The sequence below is a fragment of the Salmo trutta genome, chromosome 10, assembly GCF_901001165.1.
Source record: "Salmo trutta chromosome 10, fSalTru1.1, whole genome shotgun sequence".
In the NCBI taxonomy this organism is placed as follows: domain Eukaryota; kingdom Metazoa; phylum Chordata; class Actinopteri; order Salmoniformes; family Salmonidae; genus Salmo; species Salmo trutta.
The window spans coordinates 21,601,522-21,625,730 of NC_042966.1; the positions used below are offsets into that span (position 1 = coordinate 21,601,522).

The 24,209-nt window shown below is 44.9% G+C and overlaps 1 protein-coding gene across 1 annotated transcript in view; it reads right to left on the reverse strand.

Annotated features, from left to right (window-relative positions):
• Positions 1–177: 177 nt before the first annotated feature.
• Positions 178–24,209, reverse strand: part of shisa9a (shisa family member 9a) — a 46,897-nt gene continuing 22,865 nt past the window's right edge. The window contains exons 3-4 of the mRNA XM_029763939.1: positions 7,544–7,672; positions 178–2,869 (exon numbers count right to left, since the gene is read on the reverse strand). Coding sequence (XP_029619799.1) covers positions 1,575–2,869; positions 7,544–7,672 — 1,424 coding nt within the window. The 3' untranslated portion in view covers positions 178–1,574. The remainder of the gene's footprint in view (positions 2,870–7,543; positions 7,673–24,209) is intronic.

Genomic DNA, 24,209 nt, shown 5'->3' on the forward strand with positions numbered 1-24,209 from the left:
AAACACATGGAGGATGTTTACAATCAGAAACACATGGAGGATGTTTACAATCAGAAACACATGGGGGATGTTTACAATCAGAAACACATGGGGGATGTTTACAATCAGAAACACATGGGGGATGTTTACAATCAGAAACACATGGGGGATGTTTACAATCAGAAACACATGGGGGAAGTTTACAATCAGAAACACATGGGGGATGTTTACAATCAGAAACACATGGGGGATGTTTACAATCAGAAACACATGGGGGATGTTTACAATCAGAAACACATGGGGGATGTTTACAATAAGTACATGAATGCAGTATGCTTTCTATAGGCTGAAATGGGACTATAAATTCAGCTTGTATAGATTTGACTGTTCAATTTGCTTGAAGAGGTTTTGTCTTCTACTTTTAGACCATCATATATTTGGATGCCCTAGCAACAGTATTTTCCACAAATGCCAGAGTGAAGAGATGGCCACGAGGACACAGTCATACAAAAATACAAACAGAAATACAAATGTTGGTACATTATATAAATCACAATACCGTGTAGCAATAATACAGGTGAGGGATATCTCTCAATAGGGTTTCATAGTTCTTATTGGGGCCTTGCCATACACTGTAGAACAGAAACGATTCAGAACCACTTTCTCTCTCTTTACATTGTCTTTACCTGAAGGTTGTCTTTTCTCAGAGGGATAGAGAGAATGAAAGAGAGAGAAAAAGGGGAATATAAAAGCTTGCTGGTATCACTACAGATGGCCATGGTCTGTAGTCACATCTTTAAATATTGGATCACAGATTCTCTGTGATTCTATGTGTGAACAGCATTGGGACTGATGAGTCTTTCAGGAGTACAGTACAATCCTCCAGATAATACTTCCGCCTCCTTGCCTTCGGGTCAGCTGTGATCAAGTACTGTACTTCAAATATACAGGACAATGGCCTCCATTCTCTGTGTTGATGACCAAGAGACTTTTCAAGGCTACAAGCACAGAACAAAGCCCATAATGTTCATAGCCATATCCCATAACCCTAAAACTATGGCTGATTCAATGGCTTTGTAGGAGAGAGCCTCCTTAATGAATGTCTTTTCCTTTCCCCACAGTTTGTTGTTTCCCTGCTCAATGTTTTAGCCCCAGCCATTGTGGTGTCCATAGATCTCATATTGCTTGTCAGATTTGGTAATGCAATCCATGGCAATCTCATGTTTCCTTTTGCTGTTGCTGTATTCACGTTTCACTGTCATTGGTTGATAATGTTGTCATTACACAGATATTATAACACACACAATGAATTTGATACTTCTGTTGGACGTTGCCATGGTTATACAATCCCGCCCCCCTGCCCTCTGACTGAGGATCTGTGTAGGATTGACTGACAGTCACATGTGCAGTTACCCACTCATACTGGACAGCACACGCAAGCACACTGCCACACCACCAGGGTGCACTGTTCTGGCCCCCGCTCCCAGAAAGACACAAAACAACCTGGGCCTTACACACCACCATCTCTGTCCTCTCCCTCTTTGCCTATTGGGTGACTCTGCTTTGGGCAACCTTCGTCCCCCTCTCCCACTCTCTCACACAGTTACCTCCGTCTTACTGTTGGTCACAAAGTAAGGCTGGGTGGGCAGGAAGTGCTGACTGTGGCTCTGGGAGCGGGACTGACTGTGCAGCTTGTTGATCTGCTCCACTGTACACTGGGGCCTCTTGGAGCCGTAACCCTTCCTCCTGCCTACCGTCTCAGTCCCGTCCCAGCCCTTCAGACCCATCCCCCCCCCCATCCCCCTGAGGGCTGCGATGGTGTTGGAGCTGTAGGCCAGTGGGTGGTGTTGTTGCTCTTGATGTTGGTGGTGGTGTTGTTGTTGGTGGTGAGGCCCGGGAACCGTCCCGGTGTGGCGGTGAGGCCCCGGGAAAGTCCCTGTTCTAGTCATGCTGGACATGGTCATGGCTCCTGAACCTTTATTACTGACTCTGTCGCCGCCACAGCCACTGCTGCAGAGTCTTTGGGGCTTCTGTGCGTTCAGCTTGGGCGCGGCTGGCATGGTGGAGCCCTGGTGGGAGCTGGATAGAATGGGCAAGCTGCTGGGCATCTCTGTGATGTAGGTGGCCACGGGCTCTGGGCCTAGGGAGCCCAGGGGGCTAATGGGATTCATGGGATTGTGGGCCATGGGGTTGTTGTGGGCCATGGGATTGTTGTGAGCCATGGGGTTGTTGTGGGCCATGGGGATGCTGTGGGCCATGGGGTTGGTGTGGGCCATGGGGATGCTGTGGGCCATGGGGATGTTGTGGGCCATGGGATTGGTGTGGGCCATGGGGTTGTTGTGGGCCATGGGGTTGTTGTGGGCCATGGGGTTGGTGTGGGCCATGGGGTTGTTGTGGGCCATGGGGTTGTTGTGGGCCATGGGGTTGTTGTGGGCCATGGGGTTGGTGTGGGCCATGGGGTTGTTGTGGGCCATGGGGTTATTGTGGGACATGGGGTTGTTGTGGGACATGGGCTTGATGTAGGACATGGGGGTTTTGTGAGACATGGGGTTGTTGTGAGACATGGGGTTGTTGTGAGACATGGGGTTGTTGTGGGACATGGGGTTGTTGTGGGCAGTGGGGTTGATGTGGGCCGTGGGGTTGATGTGGGCCGTGGGGTTGATGTGGGCCGTGGGGTTGATGTGGGCCGTGGGGTTGATGTGGGCCATGGGGTTGTTCATTGGATTGTGGGTCATGGTGGGGTTATTAATTGGGTTGTGGGAAATAGGGTTGTTGGTCATGGGGTTCATAGGTCGCATGGCGTTCATGTGTTGGAGGGGGAGGCCGCCTTCGGATGGCAGGTCCACCATCAGACGCCGCTTGTTGTAGAAGTCGCCGTTGGCCTTGGCCGCTGCATGGAGATAGAGGCAGATGCATATGTTTAAGATGTTTTGTAGTTTATAATACTACAGTAATACTGCCCTATAGCACCTTTAGTAGCCTACGCTCCCAAAAGTCGTCTCTGGTTGTGCACTTACCATTACCTTTAACTCTAGTTCTTTCCCCTACTGTAATACCATACCAAAACAAACATGGAGCATTGTTCAGATCATAAGGAATCCACATACTTCAGCCATGCCGTTCAGGGTACATTCATCACATTCCAAACTTTATTATAAATGTTAGTTCCTTTATCGAGCACTGAGTCTGAAATAAAACATGTTTTCTACTTCACCCTGTTGGAGGAGAAACTTGCTCAGAAGGAATTATATTTCGCTCAACCTTTCCAACGGCCCTGGAATCACCCAGACAGCCTACAACCATCAAAGTAACACAGAATGCTTTGGTTGAAACCCTATGATATAATACAGACACTGCAGGCTACTACTTCTACACATGTACTGTAAATACCGTAAATGAGGAGAATTTAAATTGGACTCTGCTGATCAATTGATATGAAGGCATTTCTAGGCAGGTGAACATTGTCTAGGCTATAGCATTCTCTGCCTCATATGCTTCCTGTCTCCCAAGACCTGTGCCCTCCAGCTAGCCTACATCATTCAATTTAGTCACGTTAAATTGAACTCATTAATTTCTCTGTCGTTCATGTCGGCAATCTGTAATCGCTCTTATCACTGAGAAATGTGTCCTTTTTACTGGGTGATTCACATTCCCCGGTTCACTCAATAATCTTTAACCTTAGCTGTTGAGCAATGAGCATCCTAGTGTGACTCTTAGGTTAAGGTGGATGGCCCTTCGCTTTTCACATCCTTGAAGATAAAGTTAACATACTAGGGGAGTTTGACTTGCCGCTGCAACTATGCATCGAGTTTATTGCTCTGCTCTCCTTCTAGTGCAGGAAAACGAGCCAGGAGGGCATGGCGAGGCACTGTGAACGGTGAGCTCGCCTCATGTCTGCCTGTCTGCCTGGCTGCAAGAAAACCGCCCCTGGGATCAAACTCAGTCAGGCGACACATAAATCAATCTAGCAACAGTCAGCTCAACGGCACACACACATTCACAGGGAAACGTGACGAGAAACAGAATAACCACAGACAGACAGAGTAAGTTCCTCCGTCACAAAAGGCCACAGACATACAAAAACAATTCAAATGTGGATGCTTGGCGTCGGGACTGTAGGGACTAAATGATGTGTCAACTCCAATTAGGCTACAATAGTATCTGAGAAATGCCAGCGATAGCCTAACTGTTGGTCTCTATGGTATTGGGGTGGTGGAGTAGTGAGACACAAATGCATTTGCAATGCCATACATAGTAATTGGCCATTTGCTCCAGTGAAAGATAGAGATATCCAAACCGTCTTCAGGGTTACGTTTTGGGTACTGGGTCCCTTTTATTAGTCCGTCTCTCCATGTCTGGTTCTAAAATCCAATAGTGTGACCTTATAGATTCGCTTGGGGACAGTACAGATACATATTGATTTGCAGAATTGTGGCTTATCAGCTCTCAGCCTGAGGATTCTGTAGCTACCGTTGGGAATGTGACAGAAAGGCAATTAAAGAAAAAAGGGGAAAACAACACTGTGGTTTCAAACTAGAGTGTTTCTTTCCTTCAGGCCACTTGTGATGAGTGGAATAAGGGCAGAGCAATATGGGGGAGAGAAGAAAAAGTGCTCAGTTAAAGTTTCGCAATAACACAGCTCAAATGAAGGCACCATTTATCGTCTGTCTCCGTGCCGCTCTCTTTCTCTGTCTCCGTCTCTCTCCCTCTTCCTGTCCCTCTCGGCTGCCCTCGTTATTGTGCGTCTCCACGTGCATATCATCGGTTCATGACTCCAGGAGATGGAGATGGTCTCTTGGGACTATGCGTCCATTCCTTTCTAAAGCAGATTAAAATAACTCCCGTGCAATCTCATTGGAGAGCGGCTCTAGAATGAGAAGCTATCAGTTAGGCCGTAGTCAAGGCTCTGAATACTGGGGGTGGGAGACCCTCTATTACAGACATTAAATCAGATAGAGTCCTGGGGAGCGGAAAGGTGAAGATGAGAAAAGGAGAATCACATTGAGATTAGGCTTGGAGGTAGAGGGAGAGGAGCACGGGAAAGAGGGGAGGAAAAGGATGATGAGGGGGAGAAGGAAGAGGAGGGGGAGGAGGAGGAAGAAGGGGAGGAAGAGGGGGAGGAAGAGGAGGAGGAGCAAATATAGGTGTCTCTAAAAAAGTTGCTGGTATTGTGGACCTACTCCAGTATGCAGATAGCCTCATGAATACCAAGCTACTAAGCTCAATTTATTAGTCAAACATAGGAGATATGGGCCATACCAGTCAACATTTCCCATTCTTAATTGTCTCAGATTGAATAGCTAATGGTTATATAAACTGTGTGGCATAAACACAAAACAGAAAAACACTTCATCTTCTCTACTCCCTCTGAATGCCCCAGCATAATGGAGTGTCTTTGTGTAAACAATCACAACAATCTGTTCAAAATGAGTCAGGGACTGAATGGTAAAGTGATGGATTGGGAATTGCATTTAAAATTAAGAGCTTTACTCCTACATTTAACATCTCAATGAGATGTGGGTATTTTGCATTCCCGTGATGTTGTGTTTTCCAAAGGTAGTGACTGGGATTATACAGTACTCAGAGCCAGATGGATCCTATCATTTTGTTTCTGGGGGAGCTGCCTTTAGCATACTAAAGAATAAGACTCAGCACGACTTCTACTCAAATAAATTGTTGTTTGCTTTGCTCGTATGTATTATGGTATTGAAATTAAAAAGTGGTTTAGGCTCTATTCAAATCAAATATGCCGTCAGTGGAATGAAATGTACAGAATGTCAACCACCAAACAAATTGATTCTGTTTTTGACTGTGACTGTGAGACTTTTATATTAGACACCCACCGGTCTTTAGCTCCAGCGAAAGTGGGCAATATACAGAAACCCTTTATGAAACGTAGTGTACAGTTGTGGCCAAAAGTTTTGAGAATGACACAAATATCAATTTTCACAAAGTCTGCTGCCTCAGTGTCTTTAGATATTTTTGTCAGATGTTACTATGGAATACTTAATTATAATTACAAGCATTTCAGAAGTGTCAAAGGCTTTTATTGACAATTACATGAAGTTGATGCAAAGAGTCAATATTTGCAGTGTTGGCCCTTCTTTTTCAAGACCTCTGCAATGTCAATTGACTTCTGGGCCACATCCTTACTGATGGCAGCCCATTCTTGCATAATCAATGCTTGGAGTTGGTCAGAATTTGTGGGGTTTTGTTTGTCCAGCTGCCTCTTGAGGATTGACCACAAGTTCTCAATGGGATTAAGGTCTGGGGAGTTTCCTGGCCATGGACCCAAAATATCGATGATTTGTTCCCCGAGCCACTTAGTTATCACTTTTGCCTTATGGCAAGGTGCTCCATCATGCTGGAAAAGGCATTGTTCGACACCAAACTGTTCCTGGATGGTTGGGAGAAGTTGCTCTCAGAGGATGTGTTGGTACCATTCTTTATTCATGGCTGTGTTCTTAGGCAAAATTGTGAGTGAGCCCACTCCCTTGGCTGAGAAGCAACCCCACACATGAATGGTCTCAGGATGCTTTACTGTTGGCATGACACAGGACTGATGGTAGCGCTCACCTTGTCTTCTCCGGACAAGCTTTTTTCCGGATGCCCCAAACAATCGGAAAGGGGATTCATCAGAGAAAATGACTTTACCCCAGTCCTCAGCAGTCCAATCCCTGTACCTTTTGCAGAATATCAGTCTGTCCCTGATGTTTTTCCTGGAGAGAAGTGGCTTCTTTGCTGCCCTTCTTGACACCAGGCCATCCTCCAAAAGTCTTCAGATGCACTCACACCTGCCTGCTGCCATTCCTGAGCAAGCTCTGTACTGGTGGTGCCCCGATCCCGCAGCTGAATCAACTTTAGGAGATGGTCCTGGCGCTTGCTGGACTTTCTTGGGCGTCCTGAAGCCTTCTTCACAACAATTGAACTGCTCTCCTTGAAGTTTTTGATGATCCAATAAATGGTTGATTTAGGGGCAATCTTACTGGCAGCAAAATCCTTGCCTGTGAAGCCCTTTTGTGCAAAGCAATGATGACGGCACGTGTTTCCTTGCAGGTAAGCATGGTTGACAGAGGAAGAACAATGATTCCAAGCACCACCCTCCTTTTGAAGCTTCCAGTCTGTCATTTGAACTCAATCAGCATGACAGAGTGATCTCAAGCCTTGTCCTCGTCAACACTCGCACCTGTGTTAATGAGAGAATCACTGACATGATGTCAGCTGGTCCTTTTGTGGCAGGGCTAAAATGCAGTGGAAATGTTTTTGGGGGGGATTCAGTTAATTTGCATGGCAAAGAGGGACTTTGCAATTCATCTGATCACTCTTCATAACATTCTGGAGTATATGCAAATTGTCATCATACGAACTGAGGCAGCAGACTGTGAAAATTAATATTTGTGTCAGTCTCAAAACTTTTGGCCACAACTGTATACATAATGGTATACACTACTTAGTCGTTGGGCCGTTCTGGCTCGAACAAGGCTTACTCGTTCTAGACTTAGTCGAACCCAGGCCTCTACAGACACAGACAGCGTCAACAAAGCAGGACAAAGCAGACACTCACCGACGAGCTTGAGCGAGGCGTACTTGTTGAGTTCCTTCCCAGGTTGTTGTTGTTCATAGACGTGAGCCAGCTGGCTCAGAGCAGGGTAGGGGTGTGGCTGGCCCACGGTGTTGTTAATCTGACCTCCCTCTGAAGAGACAAGACACAAAATGGAGTAATGATAGAGGGATTTGGAATAAGTCAAGATAGTGACATTTAACCATTGTAGTTATATGTCAATAACACACAAATATTAGGTATGTCACTTGTGGGGACATATAACACATCAATAAACAGCTATTCTCACTTTACAATACACATGCCTTGTCCCAGTATCAGCCCACCATGGGTCGAAATAATGAACAATTAGTAATATTGATGTTTTTGTTAGGTAAGTACATGACAGGTCTGGTAGTGTCTTTTTTCTCATGATAATGACAGTAAAAAAAAGAGCAAGCTCTCATTTAGAACCATCCTCCTACTGTAATGGAGATGAACGTTAATTGCCATCTTACTCAAGGTAAAGTGATACTTTATAAGAGACTACAGCCCTTGAAAGCCGGATTAAGCGAAGGAGAAGGAGTGGAGAGCGAGTGAGAGAGAGAGCGTGAGAGAGAGAGCGTGAGAGAGAGAGAGCGTGAGAGAGAGAGAGCGTGTGAGAGGGAGAGAGAGAGAGAGAGAGCGCAGGAGAAGGAGTGGAAGAGAGAGAGCGATACAGTATATAGAGAAAGCAGAGCAAGAGGGAAAAAATGAAAGAAAGGGAGAGGGCCGATAGAGAGCAAATAGAGACGGAAAGAGTGAATGAGACAGAGAGCAGAAAAGAAAGAGCTTTGTATGTCTGGAGGATTTACCCAGTCCTCATATTAATATTCCCAACCGACTCCGAGTAGCTTCGTCTAGCTTAAGTCTCAAAATCAAACAGAGAGCCCTACAGAGAGCTAAACGCTGCGCCGCCCAAGAGAGAGGAGAGAGCGGCAGCGGTCTTGTTTACTTACGGCAGCGGCGACATCACCCTTTTGTCTTCCTCCCGTCACAGAGAGACAGACAGAGGAAGGGGAGCCATGTCAGCAACAAGCGCCTATTGATTCAGACAGTTGTTTCCCTCTGTTTCATCTCTTTGGGCTGTCAGAGTGGCGGAACAATCAAAGCACCTGTAACCTCCACGTCACACCTGTCAGACAGGCAGCTAAAGCTGTGACTAATTAATAATCTACCCTTGATGCAGGGTCTGTGACAGAGGGGGAAAGAGCGAGAGAGAGAGAAAGAGAGAGAGGGAGAAGGACTGATTGCAGTCACACCATAACTTCAAGCCCACTCACACACACTTCAGCAGAACCCCTCAGAGTCAGAGGTTAAATCAGGATGAATGCTGTGAGAGGAGTAAACGCTTTTCATACCTCACTGTAAACAGCAATGTTTTCAATTTCCACAGTGTACCACCGTATAGAATGGCTCAATGGTTGCTTCTGATCTGGCTCTAATCTACACACAACAGAGAACACAGGAGACTAACATTTACATTTTAGTCACATGAGCGTACACACACACGCACGCACGCACGCACACACACACACACACACACACACACACGCACACACACAGTAAGTCTGTGACCTTGCAGTACCGTCCCACCTCAACACACATGTAGTCAGTAAGCATCTCAATCTCATCCACTGACTGTGTATCCAAACCCCCATCTGAGTGACAGATGTCAGCCTGTGCATCAGCATGATGAGTCGGCCCAGTGGAAGGCTGAGTTCAAGGGGAGTGCAGTAACATCACTACACATTCACATGGTCTATAGGTAGTAACATCACCACACATTCACATGGTCTATAGGGAGTAACATCACTACACATTCACATGGTCTACAGGTAGTAACATCACCACACATTCACATGGTCTATTGGGAGTAACATCACTACACATTCACATGGTCTACAGGTAGTAACATCACCACACATTCACATGGTCTATAGGCAGTAACATCACTACACATTCACATGGTCTATAGGTAGTAACATCACTACACATTCACATGGTCTATAGGTAGTAACATCACTACACATTCACATGGTCTATAGGTAGTAACATCACTACACATTCACATGGTCTATAGGTAGTAACATCACCACACATTCACATGGTCTATAGGTAGTAACATCACTACACATTCACATGGTCTATAGGGAGTAACATCACTACACATTCACATGGTCTATAGGTAGTAACATCACTACACATTCACATGGTCTATAGGTAGTAACATCACTACACATTCACATGGTCTATAGGTAGTAACATCACTACACATTCACATGGTCTATAGGTAGTAACATCACTACACATTCACATGGTCTATATGTAGTAACATCACTACACATTCACATGGTCTATAGGTAGTAACATCACTACACATTCACATGGTCTATAGGTAGTAACATCACTACACATTCACATGGTCTATAGGTAGTAACATCACTACACATTCACATGGTCTATAGGTAGTAACATCACTACACATTCACATGGTCTATAGGTAGTAACATCACTACACATTCACATGGTCTATAGGTAGTAACATCACCACACATTCACATGGTCTATAGGGAGTAACATCACTACACATTCACATGGTCTATAGGTAGTAACATCACTACACATTCACATGGTCTATAGGTAGTAACATCACCACACATTCACATGGTCTATAGGTAGTAACATCACTACACATTCACATGGTCTATAGGTAGTAACATCACTACACATTCACATGGTCTATAGGTAGTAACATCACCACACATTCACATGGTCTATAGGTAGTAACATCACTACACATTCACATGGTCTATAGGTAGTAACATCACTACACATTCACATGGTCTATAGGTAGTAACATCACTACTCATTCACATGGTCTATAGGTAGTAACATCACTACACATTCACATGGTCTATAGGTAGTAACATCACTACACATTCACATGGTCTATAGGTAGTAACATCACCACACATTCACATGGTCTATAGGTAGTAACATCACTACACATTCACATGGTCTATAGGTAGTAACATCACTACACATTCACATGGTCTATAGGTAGTAACATCACTACACATTCACATGGTCTATAGGTAGTAACATCACCACACATTCACATGGTCTATAGGTAGTAACAGCACGGCACATGATGCACTCCGCAGTATGAGAGCATTACTTTTTGTATCTGTACTCCTCTACTTGTGCCTCTGAGGTCTGTATGGGGTATCGAATGACTCACCTTCACACTGTTTCTGAATTGCATGAATCGCGGCACGAATACAACAGTACTCTATCTGGACTTTTGCTCCATCTCTGCTGAAACAGTAGCAGTGCAGTAAGAACATGTACATGATGAAGAAACTGACAGTTTAACAGCAGCACAGTACATGTGATCCATGTACATGGGAGTTATTCACATGCTTAGTGCTTGGCATGGCTTCATATCGAGCTGCATGTGGAATTCAGTGTTTGTTTGGTTTGGTGTTTAAGAGCGGTGTCATAATAAACCTCCTCTCCAGGATTCAGATACTGATTGCTTTTATGTTCTCCCGTTCTCACGCTTTCACTTTGTCATGGCAACATGAAGTGTGTATGTGTGTGTGTGTGTGAGAGAGCTCTTTTCTGTCTTGTGCGCATCGCCCACACATACCAACAGGCTACTGTGTAGGCATACAGTAAATTGAGAAATCACGTAACTAAACTGAACAAGGAGAAGGAACTATACTATGGAACAAAGATAAAAGATATAAAGAATGCTAGAAAAAAGCTCTGGACTACTTTAAATGAAAAATGAACTCGGCTCCATCCTTCATTGAGGCAGATGGCTTCTTTATAACAAAACCCTTTGATAATGCCAACCACTTTAATAACTTCAGCAAACTTAGGCATGACATGCAAACAACACACGATGAGCCTTCATATTCATGCATAAAGACCAAATAATGAAAGAGAAGCACTGTAGTTGTGAGTTCCACAAAGTGGGCGTGGAAGAGGTGAGAAAATTGCTGCTATATATAAAAATATATATTTTTATTTTATTTTACTTTACCTTTATTTAACCAGGTAGGCCAGTTGAGAACAAGTTCTCATTTACAACTGCGACGTGGCCAAGATAAAGCAAAGCGGCGCGACACAAACAACAACACAGTTACAAATGGAATAAACAAACATAGTCAATAACACAATAGAACATTCTACATACAGTGTGTGCTAATGAGGTAAGATAAGGGAGGTAAGGCAATAAATAGGCCACAGTGGCGAAATAATTACACTTTAGCAATTAAACACTGGAGTGATAGATGTGCAGAAGATGAATGTGCAAGTAGAGATACTGTGGTGCTAAGGAGCAAAACAAATCAATAACTGTATGGGGAGGCACGACTCCAACACCCTCACTAAGTTTGCAGACTACACAACAGTGGTAGGCCTGATCACCGACAACGACGAGACAGCCTATAGGGAGGAGGTCAGAGACCTGGCCGGGTGGTGCCAGAATAACAACCTATCCCTCAACGTAACCAAGACTAAGGAGATGATTGTGGACTACAGAAAAAGGGTCTGTAGTGGAGCAGGCTGAGAGCTTCAAGTTCCTTGGTGTCCACATCAACAACAAACTAGAATGGTCCAAACACACCAAGACAGTCGTGAAGAGGGCACGACAAAGCCTATTCCCCCTGAGGAAACTTAAAAGATTTGGCATGGGTCCTGAGATCCTCAAAAGGTTCTACAGCTGCAACATTGAGAGCATCCTGACTGGTTGCATCACTGTCTGGTACGGCAATTGCTTGGCCTCCGACCGCAAGGCACTACAGAGGGTAGTACGTACGGCCCAGTACATCCCTGGGGCTAAGCTGCCTGCCATCCAGGACCAGGTGGTGTCAGAGGAAGGCCCTAAAAATTGTCAAAGACCCCAGCCACATAGACTGTTCTCTCTACTACTGCATGGCAAGCGGTACCGGAGTGCCTAGGACAAAAAGGCTTCTCAACAGTTTTTACCCCCAAGCCATAAGACTCCTGAACAGGTAATCAAATGGCTACCCAGACTATTTGCATTGTGTGCCCCCCCCCAACCCCTCTTTTACGCTGCTGCTGCTCTCTGTTTATCATATATGCATAGTCACTTTATCTATACATTCATGTACATACTACCTCAATTGGCCCGACCAACCAGTGCTCCGCCACCCACCACCCGCCAAACCCTCTTTTACGCTACTGCTACTCTCTGTTCATCATATATGCATAGTCACTTTAACCATATCTACATGTACATACTACCTCAATCAGCCTGACTAACCGGTGTCTGTATGTATGCCTCACCTTGTTTTTATTTCTTTACTTACCTATTGTTCACCTAATACCTTGGTAGTTGGATGGGCTGTTTACAGATGGGCTATGTACAGGTGCAGTGATCTGTGAGCTGCTCTGACAGCTGGTGCTTAAAGTTAGAGAGGGAGATAAGAGTCTACAGCTTCAGTGATTTTTGCAATTCGTTCCAGTCATTGGGAGCAGAGAACTGGAAGGAAAGGCGGCCAAAGGAAGAATTGGCTTTGGGGGTGACCAGTGAAATATACTTGCTGGAGCGCATGCTACGGGTGGGTGCTGCTATGATGACCAGGGAGCTGAGATAAGGCAGGGCTTTACCAAGCAAAGACTTATAGATGACCTGGAGCCAGTGGGTTTGGCGATGAATATGAAGCGAGGGCCAGCCAACGAGAGCATACAGGTCGCAGTGGTGGGTAGTATATGGGGCTTTGTTGACAAAACGGATGGCACTGTGATAGACTGCATTCAATTTACTGAGTAGAGTGTTGGAGGCTATTTTGTAAATGACATCACCGAAGTCAAGGATCGGTAGGATAGTCAGTTTTACGAGGGTATGTTTGGCAGCATGAGTGAAGGATTTTTTGTTTGCGAAATAGGAAGCCGATTCTAGATTTAATTTTGGATTGGAGATGCTTAATGTGAGTCTGGAAGGAGAGTTTACAGTCTAACCAGACACCTAGGTATTTGTAGTTCTCCACATATTCTAAGTCAGAACTGTCCGGAGTAGTGATGCTGGACGGGCGGGCAGGTGCAGGCAGCGATCAGTTGAAGAGCATGCATTTAGTTTTACTTATATTTAAGAGCAGTTGGAGGCCACGGAAGGAGAGTTGTATGGCATTGAAGCTCGTCTGGAGAGTAGTTAACACAGTGTCCAAAGAAGGGCTAGAAGTATACAGAATGGTGTCGTCTGCGTAGAGGTGGATCAGAGAATTACCAGCAGCAAGAGCGACATTATTGATGTATACAGAGAAAAGAGTCGGCCCAAGAATTGAACTCTGTGGCACCCCCATAGAGACTGACAGAGGTCCGGACAACAGGCCCTCCAATTTGACACACTGAACTCTGTCTGAGAAGTAGTTGGTGAACCAGGCGAGGCAGTCATTTGAGAAACCAAGGCTGTTGAGTCAGCCGATAAGAATGTGGTGATTGACAGAGTCTAAAGCCTTGGCCAGGTCGATGAATACAGCTGCACAGTATTGTCTCTTATTGATGGCAGTTATAATATCGTTTAGGACCTTGAGCGTGGCTGAGGTGCACCAATGACCAGCTCGGAAACCAGACTGCATAGCGCAGAAGGTACGGTGGGGGTCAAAATGATCGATGATCTGTTTGTTAACTTGGCTATCGAAGACCTTAGAAAGGCAGGGGAGGATAGATATAGGTCTGTAACAGTTTGGGTTGAGAGTGTCTCCCCCTTTGAAGAGAGGTTGAACAGGCTAGTAATAGGGCTTGCAACAATTTCGGTGGATCATTTTAGAAAGAGAGGGTCCAGATTGTCTAGCCAGGCTGATTTGTAGGGGTCCAGATTTTGCAGCTCTTTCAGAACATCAGCTATTTGGATTTGGGTGAAGGAGAAATGGGGGAGGCTTGGGCAAGTTGCTGTATGGGGTGAAGGGCTGTTGACCAGGGTAGGGGTAGCCAGGTGGAAAGCATGGCCAGCCGTAGAAAAATGCTTATTGAAATTCTCAATTATCGTGGATTTATCGGTGGTGAAAGTGTTTCCTAGCCTCAGTGCAGTGAGCAGCTGGGAGGAGGTGCTCTTATTCTCCATGGACTTTACAGTGTCCCAGAACTTTTTGGAGTTTGTGCTACAGGATGCAAATTTCTGTTTGAAAAAGCTAGCCTTTGCTTTCCTAACTGCCTGTTTATATTGGTTGCTAACTTCCCTGAAAAGTTGCATATCGCGGGGGCTATTCAATGTTAATGCAGCACGCCACAGGATGTTTTTGTGCTGGGCTATATCTGTTCCTGGTTCTACATTTTTTGAATGGGGCATGCTTATTTAAGATGGTGAGGAATGCACTTTTAAAGAATAACCAGGCATCCTCTACTGACGGAATGAGGTCAATATCCTTCCAGGATACCCGAGCCAGGTCGATTAGAAAGGCCTGCTCGATTATGTGTTTTAGGGAGCGTTTGACAGTGATGAGGGGTGGTCGTTTGACCGCAGACCCATTACGGATGCAGGCAATGAGGCAATGATCGCTGAGATCCTGGTTGAAGACAGCAGAGGTGTATTTGGAGGGCAGGTTGGTTAGGATGATATCAATGAGGGTGCCCATGTTTACGGATTTGGGGTTGTACTTGGTAGATTGTAGGACGGCCAGGGTGTTAAGCATGTACCAGTTTAGGTCAAGTAACAGTATGAGCTCTGAAGATAGATGGGGGCAATCAATTCCCATATGGTGTCCAAGTCACAGCTGGGGGCAGAAGGTGGTCTATAGCAAGCGGCAAGGGTGAAAGACTTGTTTCTGGAAAAGTGGATTTTTAAAAGTAGAAGCTCAAATTGTTTGGCCACAGATCTGGATAGTGAGACAGAACTTTGCAGGCTATCTCTGCAGTAGATTGCAACTCCGCCCCCTTTGCCAGCTCTATCTTGTCGGAAAATGTTATAGTTAGGGATGGAAATTTCAGGGTTTTTGGTGGCCTTCCTAAGCCAGGATTCAGACACGGCTAGGACATCCAGGTTGGCAGAGTGTGCTAAAGCAGTGAATAAAACAAACTTAGGGAGGAGGCTTCTAATGTTAACATGCATGAAACCAAGGCTTTTACATTACATTCAAGTCATTTAGCAGACACTCTTATCCAGAGCGACTTACAGTAGTGAATGCATACATTTTCATACATTTTTTTTTGTGCTGAGCCCCCGTGGGAATCGAACCCACAACCCTTGCATTGCACACACCATGCTGGCATTGCAAACACCATGCTCTACCAACTGAGCCACAGGGAAGGCCATGGTTACAGAAGTCAACAAATGAGAGCGCCTGGGGAATTGGAGTGGAGCTAGGCTCAGCAGGGCCTAGCTCACCAGAGGAACAGAGGAGGAGTAGGATAAGGGTACGGCTAAAGGCTATAAGAACTGGTTGTCTAGTATGTTCGGAACAGAGAGTAAAAGGAGCAAGTTTCTGGGCGCGGTAGAATAGATTCACGGCATAATGTACAGGCAAGGGTATGGTAGGATGTGAATACAGTGGAGGTAAACCTAGGCATTGAGTGACGATGAGAGGAATTGTCTCCAGAGACACCATTTAAACCAGATGAGGTCACCGCATGTGTGGGAGGTGGAACAAAAGGATTAGCTAAGGCATATTGAGCAGGGCTGGAGGCTCTACAGTGAAATAAGACAATAATCACTAACCAGAACAGCAATGGACAAGGCATGTTGACATTGGGGAGAGGCATGTGTAGCTGAGTGATCATGGGGTCTAGTGAGTAGCTAAGCGAGCTGGAGACACGGCGATTTAGACAGCTAGCGGGCCGGGGCTAGCAGAAGGGCCTTAGGGGGACATCGCGACGGAAGAGTCTGTTGTAGCCCCCTCCTGCGGTTACATCGGCAGACCAGTCATGATGGATTGGTAGGGCTCCGTGAAGTAAAAAGGTCCAGTCCAATTGGCAAAATAGGTATTGTAGCCAAAGACATTGGCTGATGGACCTCTTCAACTAACAGTCCGATATGCTCTAGACAGCTAGCGGGCCGCGGCTAGCAGGCTAGCAGATGGGCATTCAGGGGACGTCACGACGGAGGAGCCTGTTGAAAACCCCCTCGGGCGGATTACGTCGGTATTCCAGTCGTGATGGATCGGTGGGGCTCCGTATCGGCAGTAAAAGGAGTCCAGGCCAATTGGCAAAATAGGTATTGTAACCCAAGGAGTGGCTGATGGACCTCTTCAGCTAGCCGGGAGATGGGCCTAGCATAGGCTAGCTCCAGGCTAATTGGTGCTTGCTTCGGGACAGAGACGTTAGCCAGGAGTAGCCACTCGGATAGCAGCTAGCTAGCTGTGATGATCCAGGTGAAAAGGTTCAGAGCTCGCGGTAGGAATCCGGAGATGTGGAGAAAAAGAAGTCATGTATGCTCTGGATTGAATCGCGCTGTGCAGACTGGCAGGAGTTGTCTGGGCTAAAGGTTAGCTGATGACTGCTAGCAGTGGCTAGCTGACTACTAGCTAGTAGCTAGTTAGCTGGCTAGCTTCTGTTGGGGGTTCCGGTTCTAAAGTACAGAAAATAGCAGATCCATACCACATTGGGTGAGGCGGGTTGCAGGAGAGTGTTGTAGTTGAGGTTAAAAAAATATTTTAAAAATAAATATGAAATATATGCGAAGAAAAAGACATATACACGGGACACGACAAGATGAAGACAAAGACTCCTGACTGCTACGCCATCTTGGATTCAGATAAATAAGGACAAGCCACCTCGTACCAACAACCTGGATGGTAAATTGCTGAGGTAGGTAGCGGAATACATTACGACTCCTGTTTGCCACATCTTCAATTTAAGTCTAGAAGATGGTGTGTTTTCTCGGGCCAGGAGGGCGGCAAAGGACATTCCACTGCCCAATAATAGCAGAGGACCCTTTATTGGTTCAAATAGCCAACGAATCAGCCTGTTACCAGTGCTTTGCAAAATTTGGGGAAAAAATGGTGTACAAAGTAAATTTACAGAAAACAAGTTAGCAACAGACTTTCAGCATGCTTATAGGGAAGGGCACACAATCCGCTCGGCACTGACACAAATGACTGATGAGTGGCTGAAAGAAATTGATAGTAAGAAGATTGTGGGAGCTGTTTTGTTAGGCTTCAGTGCAGCTTTTGATATAATTGATTTGCATCCTCTGCCTTATCATGGATTGAGAGTTACCTATCTAATAGAACACAGAGGGTTTTCTTTAATCCAAGTTGCTAAATATTTTTTATTTCAATTTTTTACCCCTTTTTCATGATATCCAATTGGTAGTTAGTCTTGTCCCATTGCTGCAACTCCCATTCGGACTAGGGAGAGGCAAAGGCCAAGAGCTCTGAAACATGACCCTGCCGAGCCGCACTGCTTCTTGACACACTGCTCGCTTAACCCAGGAGCCAGCCGCACCAATAAGTCGGAGGAAACACCATACAACTGCCAACCGAAGTCAGCGTGCATGTGCCCAGTGCACAACAAGGAGTCACTAGAGTGCAATGGGACAAGGACATCCCAGCCTGCCAAACCCTCCCCTAACCCGTACGACGCTGGGCCAATTGAGTGCCGCCTCATGGGCCTCCTGGTTGCGGATGGCTGCGACACAGCCTGGGATCAAACCTGGGTCTGTAGGGATGCCTCAACCACTGCAATGCAGTGCCTTAGACTGCTGTGCCACTCGAGAGGCCTAATGAAAGCCCCTCTAAAGCAAATTCAGTTGAGTGTGGTGTACCGCAGGGAAGCCGGCTTGAGCCATTATTGTTTTCTGTTTTTACTGACCTTGAATAAAGCATGTGTCTCTATGTAGGTTGATGACTCAACAGTATACATGTCGGCTACGACAGTAAAATAAATAACTGACACCCTTAATATAGAGCTCCAGTCAGTTTTTTAACTAGCAATAGGCTGGTGCTAAATATCTCCAAAACGAAATGCATCGTTTTTGGCACAAATCACTCACTCAACACTAAACCTCATGCTGTGGGGATGTTTTTCAGCAGCAGGGACTGGGAGACTAGTCAGGATCGAGGGAAAGATGAACTGAGCAAAGTACAAAGAGATCCTTGATGAAAACCTGCTCCAGAGTGCTCAGGACCTCAGACGAAAGTTCACCTTCTAATTAGACAACAACCCTAAGCACACAGTCAAGACAACACAGGAGTGGCTTCGGGACAAGTCTCTGAATGTCCTTAAGTGCCCCAGCCAGAGCCCGGACTTGTACCTGATCGAACATCTCTGGAGAGACCTGAAAATAGCTGTGCAGCGATGCTCCCCATCCAACCTGACAGAGCTTGAGCGGATCTGCAGAGAAGAATGGGAAAAACTCCCCAAATACAGGTGTGCAAAGCTTGTAGCGTTATACCCAAGAAGACTCAACACTGTAATCGCTGCCAAAGGTGCTTCAACAAAATGCTGAGTCTCAATGAACGTCTCAATACTTTTGTAAATGTGATATTTCTTATTGTAATTTTTTTTTAATGCAAAAAACATCTCAAATCCTGTTTTTGCTTTTTCATTATGGGGTATTGTGTGTAGATTGATGAGGGGGGAATGCAAGTTAATCCAATCCAACAAAATGTGGAAAAAGTCAAGGGGTCTGAATACATTACAAATGCACTGTATATGTATACTAAAACTTGCCCTCTAAGCTGGTTAATCTGCTCTGAGAAGTGTGAGGTCAGTGTGAGCGTGTGTGTGTGTTTGTATGTGGATTTATGTGTGTTTTCTCTATCTGTAAGAGTGTGAGTGTATACTGTATGTGTGTGTATGTGTGTGTGTTCGGCATTTCAGATGCCGTATCTTGATACAGCAGGTAAATAACCCTACAGCATCAGGAAATGTGAATTATAATGTGGATTATAAATAATTTACATATTTTGTAGGGGTTGATACACTTTTTGTTTTAGGAAAATCAAGTCTGACATTTTTAAGTGGAAATTACAAACTTTAGAAGCATTTTTAAACCTTGAATACACTACATGTTTGGATTTTCTTCTGTGCAGGAAAATTCTCAGCAACAAAATAGTGATCAAATTAAGATCCTACATCTGTATCCGTAAATGTGTGATTGTACAGATTGTGGTATTACTGTGTGTTCTATTTCTCACATAAAGGTGGCCATGCATTGTTTTTGCGCATTTGACGCTGAATCTGTCATTTACATTAGCCTCCTCCTGATATACTGTATGCAATCATTTGGAGTGTTGTTCGAGAGTGCACTTAACCGGACTATGCAGATACCTGTCCCTGCACTTATTCCAAGTGTACACTTATCCAGTAAGTATCAACTGATCAGGAGTCTGTATAGCTGCTGTATAGCTGCTGTATAGCTGCTGTATAGCTTAAATTCATAGGTTTTGCAGTAGTCATACTGTACGTTGGCGAAGACAATGTGTGAGATCCACAGTACGGTGCTGTACAATACATGGCTTGTTTTCTAAACATTGTGGTGCTCATTATCATCACCATATGTACATCTCTTCAGCATCTGTCATTAGCAGGACAGGATGTATTCATTAATGAGAATACAGTTAAAGGAGACTCAGAGGGGAACAAGATACAGAACCTGACTGTGTTTTAAATTTCAGACCCAGGCCCTGCACACAGAGCATCCATCCTGCTGCAGAATATAACCTACTAATGTCTATTCCAATTCCTAACTAACATACAGATCACTCATTCCAAGTAATGCTCTTGAGAATCTGTTTGGTATTGTGAATGGTAAACATTGTCCTGAAACATTGTCATGATAATGAAAAATCACTTGGGAGTGCAACCAGTGTGAAATGGCTAGCTAGTTAGCGGTGCGCAATAGTAGCATTTTAATTGGTGATGTCACTCACTCCGAAACCTTGAAGTAGTTGTTTCCCTACAAGGGCCACAACTTTTGTGGAGTGGTAGGTAATGATGCTTCGAGGTTGACTTGTCGATGTGTTCAGAGGGCCCCTGCTTCGAGCCCAGGTTGGGGCAAGGAGAGGGACGGAAGCAATACTGTTACAGGAGCATACAAAATGTGCAGGGTTTCATATATTTGCTTAGAGTGAGATGATCACAGATAAAGCACTGGCTTCTGTTGCTTTCATTGTCCTGCCCGTACCTTTCTGCTGTGATTAGTTGTCTGTGTCTTTTATGCTATGATACAACGTGTTGGATCGCGCTATGAATTCCACTTGGCTCCTGTTATAATATTCCACCCCTATTCCGTAGACCACATATTTATCTCCATTGTTCTATTCACTCACAATTGAATATAGTCTTCCCAGATGGATTCACAAACAAGCAGCCTTCTCCACCATTGTCTTGTCTGGTGAATAAGGAATTGGATAATGAGGGACCTAAACCTAAATATGAGGAAATCAGAAATATTATCTCTCAAAAAGGATAGTTTATAAATTCCAACAGACATTTTGTTATGAAATGTACACATCCAGTTTCTGTCATGCTAGGTGGTTACAGGTTTGCTTTCTGTCTCAGGTCATGCTCTAGTTTCCGGGCAGGTAGGACACTGAACAGGAACCCCCCTCTTGTTTCCCCTGTGACTAGCCTTTGTGTCTCCTCCTTGACAGCTTCATCAGTCAGACAGATAGATAAACAATGGTCCACTAAACAATAGGATTGACAAAGAGCAGCTTGTTCATCATAGTGATGGACCACCACAGCACCACAGAGACCGGAGCAACAACTGTCAAGTTCGTATTGTTCAAGGTGTTCTCTCCAAGCCCTACATGCGTAGAAAAGGTCCATGGTTGCTTCTGTGAGTATAAAGGGGGCCAGCCTGGCTGACAGTCACCCCTGTTAAGTTTTTAATCTTTGGTTTTCCCTGAGTGGTCTGCTGAGAGCATTTTGTTTTGGTCTTCTGAGTAGCTCTTTGCCACCGTCAGGGTGAGTTATATTCCCTGCCTGCTCACAGTTCCTGGACAGCTGTATGAGTCAGCAGCCAGCAACCCTTCGTAATAACAGCTGATAAAAACATCCTACAGGTCTCGGAGAGAGACAGACAGGCAGGGAGGAGATGTGATGAAAACATCCTCTCCGTCAGAGAGACAGACAGGGATGTGATGTGATGAAAACATCCTAAGAGAGACAGACAGGGATGTGATGAAAACATCCTCAGAGAGACATGAGCTCTGATTGTCTTTGGACCCCATCCCTATCAAAGTTGCCCATCCCTGGCCTAGAGTGTAACAGTCTGGCTCCTGTGAAACGACTGTGCGTTAAATAACTAATACCGCCAGCCTCAGCCTGCATGGCCTTGTGTTGTAGGCCTTGGCAGGTGTGAGAGAGTTCCAGGCAAAGCCCGTTCTCTGAGGGAGTTTCTTGGCCCTGAGAAGAGAAGACAGAGCAGAGTAGTTTGATTGCCAGCAGTTCTGCAGTTCATCCCAAGCTGGGTTCCCGAGTAGCGCAGCGGTCTAAGGCACTGCATCTCAGTGCTAGAGGTATCACTACAGACCCTGGTTCAATTCCAGGCTATATCACAACTGGCCGTGATTGGGAGTCCCATAGGGCGGCACACAATTGTCCCAGAGTTGTCCGGGTTAGAGTTTGGCCGGGGATTATTATTTGACCCTGCTGGTCATCTATGAACGTTTGAAAATCTTGGCCATGTACTGTTATAATCTCAACCTGGCACAGCCAGAAGCGGACTGGCCACCCCTCAGAGCCTGGTTCCTCTCTAGGTTTCTTCCTAGGTTCCTGCCTTTCTAGGGAGTTTTTCCTAGCCACTGTGCTTCTACATCTGCATTGCTTGTTGTTTGGGGTTTTAGGCTGGGTTTCTGTATAGCACTTTGTGACATCAGCTGATGTAAGAAGGGCTTTATAAATACATTTGATTGATTAATTGTAAATAAGAATTTGTTCTTAACTGATTTGCCTAGTTAAATAAAATACAAATATTCTTTCAAATTCCTATACAACAGAAGCTGGATGAGAGAGGCAAGTGATTATACGTGGGTTTACGGGACAAACAGGAATAATCAATTAACGGGCCCACTATTTACACGGCAACGCTGCAAACGAATCTTTCACCAGGTCCAAAAAAGAACTCTAGTGTTTTACAAAAAACTATTGATTCTACAAAATTGCTTCTTATTGCACAGTTTGACGTGTTAGCCTACAGTCCATTAAAGTATCATAATCTACTCATCAATAAATGCACCAGTGAATCTACATAGGGATCATAAAGGGGGATGTTTAGAAATGTGTGGTGGTAGCATCAAAACCCTAGCACTCAAACTCACATCAAATCATCTCTGGTAATACTCTCACTGCCTTTTAAAGTGTCCATGACCTTGAATAGACCTGACCCTCTGACCCATCTAAATGTACAGTATGTAACTGGAAGAAGTCATCTGAAATTGTAAATCATGAAATGTGTAATAACTTGAAATATGAAATATGAAAACTGGGAAAAACCTGAATAAATACATATATTTATCTCTGGTTAAAAAAAACAGAGCGAAATCCCAAACAAGTGAGTCAAAGGCATCTGCTTGCCTTTCCGTAGCAGGCAGATCACTCAAGATTGACTTTAAAATTGGACCCCTGTCCTGAGGAAGTCAGGAAATGTCTTCAAAACCGACCACTATGGGTAACGGTGAGTGCTATTACATCAAGAAGGTTTGGGGTTTGCTAGGGTGGATGGGGTTGGTGGTTAGGCGTAATCCCATGACTCCAGATCCGAAAGGCTGCGTGTTTGATCCCAGTGATACACACACACATTTTTTTTGTTTTGTTTTAACCCTATCCCAAACCTTAACCCTAAACTTAACCATTCGGAATGAATGCCTAAACGTAATGTTTTAACCCTATAAAAAACCTCAACCCTTAACGTTGAAATTTGACGCTTGGAGAAACGTGGATAAACGTCAGAATCAAATTGGTAAAACCGTGAGATCTGACTTAGATAATACTGTACGTCTGTCCCCCTGTTCTTTAAACGGCACTGTCATTCTCTTCCTGTTCGGGCCCTCAGGCTACTTCATGCTTTTAATCTGTGTACTGATGTTTTTCTAAATCAGCCCAGACAGGGTAGCTGGGTAGGAATCTTCTGGAGAGGTTTTACCCAGCATGGGGATTAGCGTTTGTGAAAGGCAGCAGTGAAACTATAATTAGCTGAAATTGAACATGATTAAGCTGCTCTTTTTACAGGTTCACTTTCCATTACTGAGAGAAAATGCTAATAAGAGACATTAAACCTCAGGACTGTGTTTTTAGGGCATGGGGAGCTTGATGTGTGTGTGTGTGTTCATGTGTGCACGTGTGTGACTACGTATATGTCTGCCAGTCTGTCCATGTGTGTCTAGTTGTCCGTCTCTTCGCTTTGCTCTCATTTCTCTCTCATTCTCTCTCATTTCTCTCTGTGTTTGGAAAGCAGTGACGGGCCACTGTGTGTTGAAGGTTGCTGCAAAGTCTGTTGACACAGAGAGACTAGGTCAACACTCCAGCAGCAGATACCTTTCCTCTCCTATAGCTCATAAAAGATGCAGAGGCATATCTTTCAGGAGGAGCAGAAGCATCCCAAAGGAATGCAGCAATGAGAAGGGCATATTAGCTCACCAGTGATGTCCACCCTGCATTGGACAAGCCAATCCATCTACATTCTAGATGGATGCACATCATTTTTATTATTAGCTAAAACTGAACATGTAAC